General features: G+C 51.5%; 1 protein-coding gene across 2 annotated transcripts in view; it reads right to left on the bottom strand.

Annotated features, from left to right (window-relative positions):
- The window catches only part of AKAP8L (A-kinase anchoring protein 8 like), a 33547-nt gene that overhangs the window by 8227 nt on the left and 11149 nt on the right, over positions 1–14171 (bottom strand). The window contains exons 3-13 of one of the 2 annotated variants that reach the window (XM_012457770.3): positions 11439–11471; positions 10946–11003; positions 10763–10843; positions 8394–8847; positions 8192–8288; positions 8042–8112; positions 7544–7607; positions 6544–6652; positions 4955–5096; positions 4763–4868; positions 4393–4523 (exon numbers count right to left, since the gene is read on the bottom strand). In XM_012457770.3, the coding sequence (XP_012313193.1) occupies positions 4393–4523; positions 4763–4868; positions 4955–5096; positions 6544–6652; positions 7544–7607; positions 8042–8112; positions 8192–8288; positions 8394–8847; positions 10763–10843; positions 10946–11003; positions 11439–11471 (1346 nt within the window). Of the gene's footprint in view, positions 1–4392; positions 4524–4762; positions 4869–4954; positions 5097–6543; positions 6653–7543; positions 7608–8041; positions 8113–8191; positions 8289–8393; positions 8848–10762; positions 11004–11438; positions 11472–14171 lie in introns of both variants that reach the window. The other variant, XM_012457769.3, reaches the window with a different exon arrangement.

Below are 14171 nucleotides of genomic sequence, written 5' to 3'. Positions count from 1 at the left end.
GTTATTTTTTAGAGACAGGGTCTTGCTCTGTCACTCATGCTGGAGTGCAGTGGTATGATCATAGCTCTCTGCAGCCTCAACCTCGTAGGCTTAAGCCATCTTCTTTCCTCAGCCTCCTGCGTAGTGGGGACTATAGGCACTTGCCGCCACACCTGGCTAACTTGTTTCTTTTTTACAGAGAGGGTCTCACTATGTTGCCCATGCTGGTCTCAAACTCCTGGGCTCAAGTGATCCTCCCACCTCTACCTCCTAAAGTGTAAGGATTACAGATATGAGCCTCAATGCCCAGCCATAGTTTAAATATTATTAAAATTATTAAACAGTAAAAATGAATAGTTCAGTGAGGTTGTAGGATATAATATCAATATATTGGCTGAGCACAGTGGCTCACACCTGTAATCCCAACACTTTGGGAAGCTGAGGCAGGAGGACTGCTTGAGCCCAGGAGTTTGAGACCAGCCTGGGCAACACGGTGAAACCCTATCTCTACAAAAAATACCAAAAGTAGCTGAGCATAGTGGCACATGCCTGTAGTTCCAGCTACTAGGGAGGCTGAGGCAGGAGAATTACCTGAGCCCAGGCGGTTAGAGGCTGCAGTGAATCATGATGGTACCACTTCACTCCAATCTGGGCAACAGAGTAAGACCCTATTTAAAAAAAAAAAAAGGTTTTTTTTTTTTTTTTTTTTTTTTTGAGACGGAGTTTCACTCGTTACCCAGGCTGGAGTGCAATGGCACGATCTCGGCTCACCGCAACCTCCGCCTCCTGGGTTCAGGCAATTCTCCTGCCTCAGCCTCCTGAGTAGCTGGGATTACAGGCACACGCCACCATGCCCAGCTAATTTTTTGTATTAGTAGAGACGGGGTTTCACCATGTTGACCAGGATGGTCTCGATCTCTTGACCTCGTGATCCACCTGCCTCGGCCTCCCAAAGTGCTGGGATTACAGGCTTGAGCCACCGCGCCCGGCCTAAAAAAAAGGTATTTTTAAACACATGCCAAAAAAAAAAAAAAATCCAAAAACACTAAGAAAACAATTCCATTTATAATGGTAACAGAAATAAAATACTTATAAATAATTTTAACAACAATAAAGAACAAAGTTTATATTCTGAAAACTACAAAACATTTGAAAGAAATTAAAAGAGATCTCAGTAAACGAAAAGACATCCCATATTCATGGATTAGAAGACTTAATATCGTAAAGATGGCAATACTCACCAAATTGATCTAGAAATTGAACACAATCCTATCAGAATACCAGCTGGCTTCTTTGGAGAAACTGATAAGCTGATCCTAAAACTCACATTGAAATCCAAGGAGCACTGAATAACCAAAACAATCTTCAAAAAGAGGAATAAAGTTGAAGTGCTCGAATGTCCTGATTTCAAAGTTTAGTAACAAAGCTACAGTACGAACTGGTATAAAAACAGATATACAGAACAGTGGAATAGAATTGAGAGTAAACCTACATGGCTATGGTTAACTAACTTTCAACAAAGATGCCAAGGTCCTTCGATGGGGGAAAAACAGTCTCTTTCATTTCTTTTTTCAAATAGTGATGGAACAACTTAATATCTAGATGCAAAAAATAAAGTTAGATCCTTAACTTATACCATATAAATAAATAAACTCAAATGGAACAAAGACCTAACTGTAAAAGCTAAAACCATAAAATTTAGAAGAAAACATATGGGCAAATCTTTGTGACCCGGGATTTATCAATAGATTCTTAGTTATGACACCCAAAACATAAGCAATGAAAGAAAAATAAATTGGACTTTATGAAAATTAAACTATTGTGCTACAAAGGATACATCAAGAAGGTGAAAAAACCCACAGAATGGGAGAAAATATTTGCAAATCATATCAAATATGGGACTTGTATATAGAATAAAGAAGTCTAATAAATTAAAAAGACAACACAATTTAAAAAGGCACAAAGAACATTTCTCCACAGATACAAAAATGGCCAACCAGCCCATGAAAAGATGCCATTAGTCATCAGCGCTACGCAGATCAAAACCACAATGATACCACTTCTCACCCACTAGGATGAGTAGATCAAAAAGTCAGAAAATGAGTGTTGGTGAGTATGTGAAAAAATCGGAACCTTTACAGATTGCAGGTGGAAATGTAAAATAGTGCAGTCACTTTGGAAAATAGTCTGGCAGTTCCCTAAACAAGTTAAAGTGTTACTATTTGATCCAGACATTTCAGTCCTAGTTATATACTCAAGAGAAATGAAATTATATGTCCACATAAAAACTTGCACAATGTTTCTAAGAGCATTATTCATAATAGCCAAAAGGTAGAAACAACCCAAATGCTCAAAAAGATGAATGAATAAACAAAATGTGGCATATCTATCTATACAATGGAATAATATGAAGCCATACGAAGGAATGAAGCTCTGATACACGCTACAATGTGGTTGAACCCCGAAAACATCATGCTTAGTGAAAGAAGCTAATCACAGAAGACCACAGGTTATGTGATTCTGTTTATAGAAGTGTCTAGAATAAGCAAATAGAGAGAGATTAGTAGCTGTCTAAGGCTATAGGAGGACAAGAGGTTGGGGGGCTGATAGCTAAAGGGTTTTTTTTGAGGTGATAAAAATATTCTGTAATTGACTGGTTGATGACTGCAAAATTCTGTGAATACATGAAAAACTGAAGAATTGGTTTTTCTGTTTGTTTCAGATAGGGTCTTGCTCTGTCCCCCTAGGCTGGACTGCAGTGGTGCAAACATAACTTACTGTAACCTTGAACTCCTGGTGCTAAGCGATCCTCCTGCCTTGGCCTCCCAAAGTGCTGGGATTACAGGCATGAGCCACCGCACCCAGCCCAAAGACTACTGAATTGTATACCTTGAATGGGTGAATTGTACAGTATGTGATTATATCTCAGTAAAGCTGTTATCAAAGACAACAATAATAATTAGAAGCTTTCAATTCACCTCTATAGTCTGGAGTTCTAAAAAAATACAGTATTTAAACTGTATTCAAATTAGCTCTGTAAACCAGTGACTTCTGATGCCTTCCAAATATCTTTTATCATCCTTCCAAATCCCTCTGATTATGAGCAGCTATGATTTTTTTTTTTTTAACTTCTTTTAGGATCAATTTTGAGTTTACATTTTGCTAACTATCACTTCCCCTGGATTTTCCAACTTTTATTAATTATATATAGTTTCTATCCTCTGCAATCTTCTCTCTAACCCCTACTAGTTCCCAGCACAATAATCTGTTCTTGGCAAGTTCCCTAAAGCTTCTCTGTTCCCAAAGCCAACTGACAATTTCCTTATCTTCCCAGACCTCTTGGTGGCATTTCCCAATCCTGAGTCTCTGCAACTACCCAAGCCAGAAAGACTCCTGACTCTGTCCACTGTTCAGAATCATCACACTGAAAAAGACTAGAGAGGCATTGTGATGAGCATGGAAAAAGGTGGAGAAATGCTGCTTCCCACGCTCACCTTGGATGCTAACATCTGCTTATAAACCCCATCACTCTTCTCGGGTGAAGACAGCCAAGCCCCTCTTTGGCCCAGACCTGGTCCTGGGCCTGTTTGCTCTCCCCGATACACAGCCCCTTCACCCCCACCTCCAACCCAGCATGCCATCCATTCAAACAAAAGACACCTACTCTGGCTTGTGTGCTGGGCATTGAGGCTACAATGGAAAATAAGAAGAATTTGCTCATTCTCTTGCCATATGTTCTCCTTGCCCCGCAACATACTTCCCCACTGCTCCCTCGTCCGCAACAATCTCGGCAGCACCACTGTCCTCCCGGTTCCCCAAGTCAGAAACCAGAGTCACCACAGGTTCCTGGTCATGCCCACATGCTGACCTCCGGCTCCTTTCCTTCAACTGCTCTTCTCTCCTTCACTCCCAAGGTGAGGGCTCTTCTTATCTGGAGACTGCAGCAGCTCCTCCTTGGCCCCCACCACCCCACCCAGGTGCAGGCCTGAAGTCTCTAGTTCAATACCAACTCTAATCCTGTTAATCCCACACTTGAAACTTCACTGGTTACAGGAAAAAGCCCAGGCCTCTCAGTGCAGCTCTTTTAAGCCTCAAGCCCAACTCCCTCCTCCAGCAACACTTACACTGTATCTCCTCCATTTGGTTTCGGAACCTAATCTGGCGCTGGCCCCTATGCACATGGAGTTCCCCATATCCCATAGAATACATCACCTTCTTCTAGGCAGAGTCCCCATCTCCCACCCCTCTCTCTGTAGCTGCGCTGCCTGCACTGGGCTAGAAATGTCCACATCCACCTGCTCCTGCCTCCACTGCAGTCCCTCATGGTCAGGCAGAGGTTCTAACTGCACAACCTCCTCAGAGGTCTCACTCAATCTACCCACAGGACAGAGGGAGAGCACTGTGGCCACTCACCCTGCGGTTCCGGTTATGATCCATGGTCTTCAGGTGCTTCTGGATGATGCCAAACTGCATGGGAATGAAGAGGTCGCAGGCTGCACAATGGGCTGCCTCCACCTTCTTCACAAAATGCTCCATGGCAATTTCTGTAGTGGGAAGGAGGGAGTCACCACTGGGCCCAGGTGCCTAAGACAGATCCAGGTGTTTGAGAAAAAAAACCACACCAGCTCCTCCTCAACTCGCCCTGCCACTTCCACCTGTGCCTGAGCTGAGGCTGTTCTCCTGACCTTTCCTGGGGGAAAAGAAGGGTGTCTTGACCCTGTACTGAGAATCAGGAGGGCAGGCTGAAGCCTTGCCTGGTGGGAGTGGGCTAGAATCTCCTCACCCTGGGTCAGATCCTGGTCTCTATAGATTTGCTGGATGAGGCCATCAAGGTCCTCCACAGTTTTTCGGAGCTCCTCTGTCTTCTTGGTCTTGTTGGTGACGTACTCCTGCAAGGAATACAGAGGTTTGTATGGGCCGCTTTCTGTTCTCAGGGGTCCAAGAAACTAAGAGCGGCTGTTACTCCAAGGCTCACCTGCAGAAAGTCGGCTGTCTGCTTAGGGAGCTTGGTGCCTACATACTTAAAATGTTCCTTGTGGAACTTGCTGTCTAGGTGGCTGGCCATCTCGTCCTCATAGAAGGTCCGGTATTTGCAGAGAGAACACACAAACTGGATCCTGCCACAGGAAGGAAACAAGGGGCTGAGGCTGCAAGTGTCCCAGGGGACACTGCTGCCGCCTCACCCAACCCAGACACAAGCCCTGAAATAGGCCTTGCTCACGGGGTTCTGAAGTACGGTCCCAGCAGAGGGACAGGCTGGGACCAGTGGGGTTGGGAGTAGAAAGGGCCAGAAAGTCTGCAGGCTGCAGATACTGCCACGTAGGGGACAGGGGAGGAGCTCTTCCTTCCCACAGGCAGGAGGCTGAAGCCTGAGACAGCAGCTGCTGCAACAGGCAATGAGTCGCTGGAAGGTTGATGGAGGGCCTCGCTACCAAGGCTGGGCAGGAGTGTGTGCACTTGGCCCAGGTGTGGACCGGAAGGAAGGACGTCCTGGCGTGAGCCAGGTGGCACTGAGGTGCAGAGTGGAGTACGCAGTCCTGAGGCAGGGCCCGAAAAGGTGCTGCATCGTCCTTCTGGGATCTGGGGGACTCAAAGGCCCAGCCCATCCTCTGCTCAGAATGCTTGGGGGTGGTGTCGGGAGGGATGGGAGGCAGGCAGGCCTGGGCACCTGCTGCCTCATCTTCCTCTTCCAAGAAGAGACCAGTCTGAGCTGGAAGGAGGGCGCCCGCCTGGCCTGCCAGAGGGCAGCCTGGAGTCACCTGGGCGAGGTGCTCTGTCTGGGCCTGGTGTCCACAGCAGAAGCCCGGGGTCTGGGGCCTGGGCCGGAGCAGGCCGCCGTGGCAAGGGGCGGAGGAGGCCAGCCGCCACCGAGACCTCGGGGCGGGTCCCTACCTCTGCCGGACGTCCTTATCTGGGCCACGGGGTCAGCTTTGTCTGGAGAGCCCAGGGGCCGGGCGCCGGCGAGGCTGAGGAAGGTCCAGCAAGAGCAAGAGTCTGAGGCGGAGGAGGCAAGCGCCAGTGCGGGAGCCCTGAGGGCAGACAGACCCAACCAAGGGGCGTGAAGGGCTCAGCCGAAGACAGGCCCGGCCTGACAGGGCCGGCAGGCAGGGCAGAGGGCAGGCCCGAGGCTGCCACAGCCCACAGGTGCTGCCATCTCTCCTGGGCACGGCGGCGGCCTCTTGGCAGCTAGCTGGGGTGGCACAGGCGCCTTGGACCTTGAGTCTCTGATGAGCTGGCCCCCTCCCTCAGGGGCATCAGGCCCCCAGTGCACCTTGGGGTTCGTGCGCCGAGTGACCTAGCGCCGGAGCTTCGGAGCAACGGTGCCAAGCGGTGTCGGGTCTCGGGCCACAGATGCCAGCGGTCGCCAGGCGGCCACAGAGGGGCAGGGGATGAGTCAGACCTTGGGAGCTAGGCCTGGCGGGAAGCAGGGTCCATGCACGGCTGAGCAAGTGGTGGCTCCCAAGGGAGGCCAGAGGGCGGCGAGCTGGCAGAGCTATGGCCCTGTTCTCCTGGCAGTGGCCTCACAGCGAGGCAGAGGCAGAGGGGTGGAGGGAAGCTGGTTACCTTTCCACCATTCGGTCTCGCTGCCGCTTTTTCTGCTTGTCCTGACTCTTCTTGCCTGCCTGCAACTTGCGCTTGGTCTGGTCGTTCTCATCCTGGGTGGTCAGGGCCCCTGTGGGAGCAGATGGGCACTGTCACCAGTTTGGCTCTGCCAGGACAGGGCAGGCCCTGTGACCTCTGGCTAAAACATCCACTGTCCACTACAGAGGGTCCATCGAGAATAGATGTCCAAGCAAGGCCTCTGGCTATGAGCAGGGCTGGGTATCCTGGGCTGGGCAGGGAGTGGGTTTGGCCTAGGCCCCAAGGAATGGGAGCCAGGTGCTGACCCCTCCACTCTCCAGGACACCCACGCTCTCTGTGCAGTAGGCCAAGAGGATGCTGGAAAGCAAAGAGGGGCTATCTTGGTGGGGACACCGGCACATGTTCAGAGGGGCCAGGTGGTGGGATGCAGGGAGGCTGCTCACATGGCCCTGCCCACCCCCGACCGGGCACCGCGGCAACAGTGGGCTGAGGCTGGATTTGCTGTTAGGTACCTGCTGGCGCTCATCACTCAGGTGGGGGGACACGGACTCCCAACAGGGGCTGGAGAGGCGCTAAGGGAGAGGACACGCACACCAGAGCCGTAAAAACTGCACCGAGGGTCCCAGCTCGGACACCAGCCACTGAGGACTCGGAACTGCGCATTACTGAGGGACTGAGGGCAGGGGGTGTGCCTGGGGTTCCCCACACTTTTACTCACTGCCCCCATCTGAAGGCAAAACCAATGTGCTAGGCAGGGGTCACCACCATACACAGCCTCCACCAGGGAAGAAGGAGGCAGAGTGGGAAGGGTGGGAAGGTGGAGGAGGTGGCGAAAGAAAGCCCCCTGCCAGTGCACACCCGGGGCCACAAGGGAGGTCCCCAACTGGCCGCATATCTGCCACAACCCTGCCCTCAGCTGGGTCCCACCCGCTGTGACCCCTGGAAGAGCCGCCCCAGCACCAGGCACCCCAGGAAAACTCACCCTTTTCTGGATCCTCTTTTCCTTCTTCTCTCCCATCCTCTTTTCCCTCCTCGTCCTCTCCATCCTAACAATTTCAAATTCCAACTTTAAAACAGGTGCCTTTCTTTTCTTTTTAAAGAAACCAAGTTTATTAGAGCAACAGTATATAGCAAAATGGCTGCTTGCTCCACAGACAGAGCAGGGCTATCCCATAGGCAGGGTGGCTCAGAGTAGCCCAGTTACTTACAATAGCTGTAAATGACAAGGTCCAGCTACGTGCCAGGAACCTCACATCCTCCCACTACCTGGTGCACAGGAGGCTTGTCCCATTTTCCAACAAGGAAACTGTGCCTCCAGCTTGGCAGCCTATGCTTTCTGCCAGACCACACTGCCTCCCCATGCTGGTCACCATGCACACAGAGCTGACACAGCACTGCCTCTGGCTCCCAGGCAGAGCACCACTCTTCAGCCCAGCTCGCCCTCCCTGCAGACAGAAAATGCCCAGCCAGGGCCACTTACCACTCTGGAGCCCTTCTCCAAGGCCTCGGTCCCTTCAGGTCCCTCTGTGGCTTCCCCCTCGGTGCCCTCATCTGAAAGGGAAGAGGTAAGCTCAGCCCAGGAGCCCTGGGAGGCATGGGGCAGCTGCCCAGTACCACCTATCTAGCTCACCATTGTCTGAATCGCTGTTGTCCGAGCAGTCCGTGCGGGTGGCTTTGCTATCTGGCTCATCAGGACTGCCGCCCTGCTTTCTCTTCTTCTTCTTGGTCTGGGTAATAAGAGGGGAAGCCGTGTCAGGGAGCATGGCTCCCGGCCCTTAGCTCCACCCCAGCAGGAATTAAGCTTCCCAGAGGGGAAGGCCGCCTCCACTCACCCGGAAGTCTGCTGTGGTCCAGGTCTTCCAGGTCCGCCTCATCTGTTTCATGCCATTGCCAAACCCAAAGCCAAAGCGGGAGCCGCCTGGGAAGGCGCCCCCACCTCGCATTCCCTGGAACATGCCGTACTCGGGGATGATGTTCTGGGAGAAGAGGGAGGGCAGCCGAGAGGCACCAGACATGCACTGGCCCCGGGCCCCCATGGGGTCTTCCCACATGCGCCCATAGCCCGAGGCCATCGGCCGGCCGCTCCGGGCATCCCGGGCCCAGCCCTGTGCCCTGGGACCAAAGGTGTCGCTGCCACGCATGCGGAACTGGTCACGGTAGGCGTCGTATTGGCCCTCATAGGTCATTTCCATCTCAGGGTCAAGCTCGCTGTAGTCATAGCCTGACCGATACAGGTCACGCTCACTCAGGACGGCCCTTGAGTCACAGGCCTCATAGGATTCATACCTGCAGAGGCATGGGGCAAGCATCAGGTGGAGCCCCTCAGGGTCCCTCACCTCCAGGCTCTCCCCACAATCTCCCAGTCCAGCACCCACCCTGTCCTGGTGGGGAGGCTCAATGTTCAGAAAAGCCAATTAAAAAGTTCCAGCCTCTCAGCTTATCTAGGGGCACCACTGCCCCAAGCTTGAATGTAGCCATACACTGGCTTGGGGACCCTAAGAAGGACTGAAAACTGGGGTGGAGGCTCTAGTCCAGTGAGTCTCAACAAGGGGTAGAGTTGCTCCACAGCCCTTGGGAACATGTGCACCATCTGTGGGAGCTGCAATGCCAGAGGCTGCTCCCAGTGGGGCAGGGCGGAGCATCTCAGCACCCTGCAGGACACAGGCAGCTCCAGCACAATGAATGTGCAGCCAACAAGGCTGATGATGCCCATGGGAAACACTGTGTTCTTGTCCCTTATGACTGGGGAACCTTCAAACCCTGCAAAGTCCCTCATTACCAAAATAACTGAGACAAAAGGGTGAGTATTTCACAGGAAAGACACTAAGCTTGCCCAGGAGCTAGAAAAAGAGCTGTATTACATCAAGACTGGAGCCCAGAGCCAGACACCAAACTCTATATACCCTATATTGAAACTGGGAAGGCAGGCCAGACCTCCTCCCAGGACACAGAGGGCACTTAGAGAGCTTTTAACCATGACTGCAGCCCACAGCCCACACCCCCACAGGCCTGGAACCCACACACCTCACAGGCACAAGGGCTCCCCTTACACTCTCTTTCCTAAACCCAGGCCACCAGGAGGCACCAGCAGCTGTAAGAGCAGTAGTTGGTGCTACCACCGCTCTGCTTACCCCGATCCCTGGCTCCAGGCTGTGGCAAGAAGGTGCACAGCAACAACACAAGCCCAAGCCCCATACACCAAGCCTTTAGCTCCAAGTGCTGCAGCTGTTGGGCCAGGAGTTACAGAGCCCATGGCATCAAGTCCCCTTGTGCCTGTCCCATGCCCTGACACTACAGCCCTGGGGCCTCATTTGGCCCCACCAGTGAGTCCCCTTGTGCCTGTCCCATGCCCTGACACTACAGCCCTGGGGCCTCATTTGGCCCCACCAGTGCCTCGTCAGGTGACTCCCGACTCTCAGCTTTCACTCATCTGTTAGTTGAAGCTCACTCTATCCCCTGCTACAGATACACCCACCCTCCTCACTGAAGCCTCGCACTGGGCACAAGCACTCCTGGGCTAAGTCCAGTTCAGTTAATGGCAAACGCCCACAGCATGATGCTTTGGATTAGGGCAGATCTGGTGCGTGAGGCCCAGCCCCACCATGTACTTGCTGCGTGCCTTTGGGGTATGACCTGCCTGCACTTCTGTTTCCCCACCTGCAAAATGAGGACAGCAACAGTTCCTCACAGGGGTGCTTCCATCAGGTACACATTTGTAAGGCACAGGAGAGAAACCAGGAATTGCCCACACCAGCCCCGACCCTTACATGGGGGTGGCCCAGCTCGCAGTGATCAGCCCCAAAGGCTGGTCCCACCCTTCACACCAAACTCCATCTGTCCTGCCCTGACACTGCACAGGAGGCAAAGTCTTGAGAGAATTCCAAATGGCTGTCCTTGGAGGGAGGGGAGTCTGAACACTTTGTTTTTGAGGGCACAGTGAAGTCAGCCCAATCTGGGCTTGTTCCTCCCACTCCAAGCTGGGGAAAGACTGACCACCAGGCAGTGTGGCAGGGGTTGAGGATGGGTGAGAGGAGACACAAGTCAGAGATGGGAAGTGCAACAGACCCCGCTGGGAGCCACAGCAGCACCAAGTAGGGGGAGGAAGCAGACACAGAGGCACACTGAGAGAGGAAGAGGCAGCAGGCAGCAGGCAGAAGCCGCCCCTGCAGAGCCTCAGCCCCTAGGCAGGGGTTCCACTCACCTTTCTCCACCTGAGCCGTACACGCCTCCTTGTATCATGTCTGTCTCCAAATGCGGCACCATATCTAAGCGCTGATTAATTCTGGATAAAACGGAATCGGCACTGGCGCTACCCGAGGCACTAGTGTTTGCATTTGTGTCAGAGCTAGGCATTTCCCAAGAGTGTGAAGTGGCCATACCATACCCATAGTTGGTGGTGTTATCCTGGCCATAGCCATAGCCATAGCCATAGCCCTCGTAGCCTGCAGTGAGGGAGACAGAGACAGACAGACGGTAGGGGCAGGCAGAGGGGAGGCAGACAGAGACAAACACATATACAAGGGCACCTTCTATCACAGAGATAGGAGACTCTAGCCACTGAGGCTGGATGGGCCCTTGCCATTCTTTTTTTTTTTTTTTTTAAAGATGGGGTTTTACCATGATGGCCAGGCTGGTTTTGAACTCCTGACCTCAGGTGATCCACCCACCTCAGCCTCCCAAAGTGCTAGGATTACAGGCATGAGCCACTGCGCCCAGCTCTGGCCCTTGCCATTCTGATGAGGGCCTCCTGTTAAGGAGCAGGTAACCCCAGAAACATGCTCCCTCCCCGCTCCCAACCTTGGCCAAGTGGGGCAGCAGCAGAGAAACAGCCAGAACAACCCCAAGGGATAGACAGCGATCAAAGGAATGATACTTGCCTCTGTTTGTCCCAGAGTTCCAAGTTCCATATCCTACAAAAAGTAAAAGGGCAATTACATCTATACTTGCTTACAATACAAGAGCTTAATTCAAGCACAAAGACAATTATTCCCAGGATGTGACTGGTCAGAGCAGGCTGCACCTCTCCTAACTGAGAAGCCTCGAGCTGGTGAGCACTGTGCAAATGACCCAGACTACTTGCTGCCCTGGTGCCTGGCTGCCTGTGGCTCTGAGCATCTGTTATTTAAGGAGCCTCCTGTTCCCAACACTCTCAACTAAGGAACTTGGCTGCTATACTCCTCGATTAGAGCCAGAATTAGAAGATGACCTCCATGACCCAGGCTAAGCGCTAATCAGTTTACAGCAGAAAACCCAATCCCAGTCCCCCAAGACTCTGCCTTAAAAGGGAGGGCCAACAAGCCCTTGAATTGTAAACTGTGCTGTGTTGGAACACATCAGTGGGAGAAGCCCAAGAGGCAACCTCTTGCCTTAGAAAAGCTGTGGAGAGAATGATCTGGATTATAAACTTAATATGCTCTGGATTCAATCACAACACACAATAAAACTTCATTCCTTCAGGAACATAAAGCTACTGAGAACGGACACAGTGTAAAGTCCCCTGGGAACTCTGAGTCAAACACACAGTTCCCCAAAGGAGGGCACAGAGCAGGTGACCCACTTCCCTGGGTCTCTAGTGAGACCCAATAGTTGCTTCCAATTCCATGTCATCTCTGCCCTGCAGAGGACATGCTTATCCCCAGGGCAGGGGACCAAAGCTCAGTGAGACAGACAGCAGGACAACGAATGCCAGAAGCCAGACCAGAGCAGGATGAGTGTAAGTCAACTGAAAAGAAGAGAAAGAGGGAACAGGCAGGCTGTTGTCTTGCACTGGGGTTCCTCTACAACCCAGTGCAGAAACAGAATGGGAAGAAGTTGGAGAGAAGCTGAGGAACTGCTGATGACCACTATGTTTAACAAGAGAGCTCACAAAACAAAAACTCTTGGGCTGGAGAAACCGAAACAGAGGCTTCTCATCTAATTGTTGATGCATCCCCTGAGCACAGGAACAGAGGCTTGCAGTCCCAGGCACTGCTCAGGCACGGAGACCTGCTTGTTGGTAAGGGAGACGCTAATAGCCAGAGAGCAGCATGGGTCAGCCAGGAGTGGTGGCTGAGGAAAGAATGGCTAAGGAGCCATTCTGACAGGCAAGAGAGGCTGGCAGAGCCACATAAAGAGCAATGCGTAAGGCCAGGCACAATGGCCCAAGCCTGTAATCCTAGCACTTTGGGAGGCCAAGGTGGGCAGATCACCTGAGATCAGGAGTGTGAAACCAGCCTGGCCGATATGGTGAAACCCCATTTCTACCAAAAACACAAAAGTTAGCTGGGCGTGGTGGTGCACACCTGTAGTCCCAGGTACTCAGGAGGCTGAGGCACAAGAATTGCTTGAACCCTTGGCCGGGCGCGGTGGCTCACACCTGTAATCCCAGCACTTTGGAAGGCTGAGGCGGGTGGATCATGAGGTCAGGAGATCGAGATCATCCTGGCCAACATGGTGAAACCCCGTCTCTACTAAAAATACAAAAAAATTTAGCTGGGCCTGGTGGCGCATGCTTGTAGTCCCAGCTACTTGGGAGGCTGAGGCAGGAGGATTGCAGGCGGAGACTGCAGTGAACCGAGTTCAAGCCACTGCATTCCAGCCTGGGCGACAGAGTTAAGACTCCATAAAAAAAAAAGAAAGAACACCACACAGGTAGCCCGGGCAGCTACTGTACACCTGGCCACATGACTGTACCAAGGATGGTGGGCACTAGCTATTCTAAAGAAAACAGCATAGGGAGGCAAAGGCAGATCCATCACGGCTGTTTGTGAGGCTACTACGTAGTCACCACGGGCTTCACCTGCTGAGGATCTGCCAGAACAGAGTGAGGAGGCACAAGGAAAGGAAGCAGGCATCGACCCTGTGAATAACACTTTACGTTTTAAAGACAGGCAGGGCCTCCCACAATGGCCAACTCTCAGGAGTCCCTACAGGAAAACACTCACTATGTGCCACTTGCTATGCCTGGAGCAACCCAGACTCCTTGATGCGACACCCCAGCTATGTCCCTTCAAAAAGAAGCCTTCATCTAGACTAGTGTTTAGGGACTCCCCAAGACCTGCTCTTTCTGAAAGAACACCCCAATTCATTTCCATCCCCAGAAGGGATGAGATCATGGTTGACAAAGGAAATTTTAAGAATATATATATACACATATCCTTAAAGATATCCTTAAAGATATATATATATATATATATACATATTTTGAGACAAGGTGCTCTGTCCCCCAGACTGGAGTGTTGTGGTGTGATTACAGCTCACTGCAGCCTTGAATTCCCGGGTTCAAGTGACCTTTCTGCCTCAGCCTCTGGAGTGGCTGGGACTACAGGCATGCACCACCATCCCTGGCTAATTTTTTCTGTTTTTTGTAGAGATAGGGTTGTACCATGTTGCCCAGGCTGGTCTCAAACTCCTGGGGGCTCAAGCGATCCTCCCATCTCAGCCTCTCAGAGTGCTGGGATTATAGGCGTGAGCCACCGCACCTGACCAAGGACATAATTTTTAAAAGAAAAAAGAACAATGGTCACAGTAAGTGATATTTATGGACCAAAAATAGAAAACCATTCAATATTCAACTTTAAGGTAATAGTTGATCAGATTATAGCCTACCTACTTAGTGACATATCATGTAA

The sequence above is a fragment of the Aotus nancymaae genome, unplaced genomic scaffold (genome assembly GCF_030222135.1).
Source record: "Aotus nancymaae isolate 86718 unplaced genomic scaffold, 86718_ANA_hifiasm-v0.15.2.pri h1tg000028l, whole genome shotgun sequence".
NCBI classification, from domain to species: domain Eukaryota; kingdom Metazoa; phylum Chordata; class Mammalia; order Primates; family Aotidae; genus Aotus; species Aotus nancymaae.
This window is presented reverse-complemented; position numbering and strand designations above follow the sequence as displayed.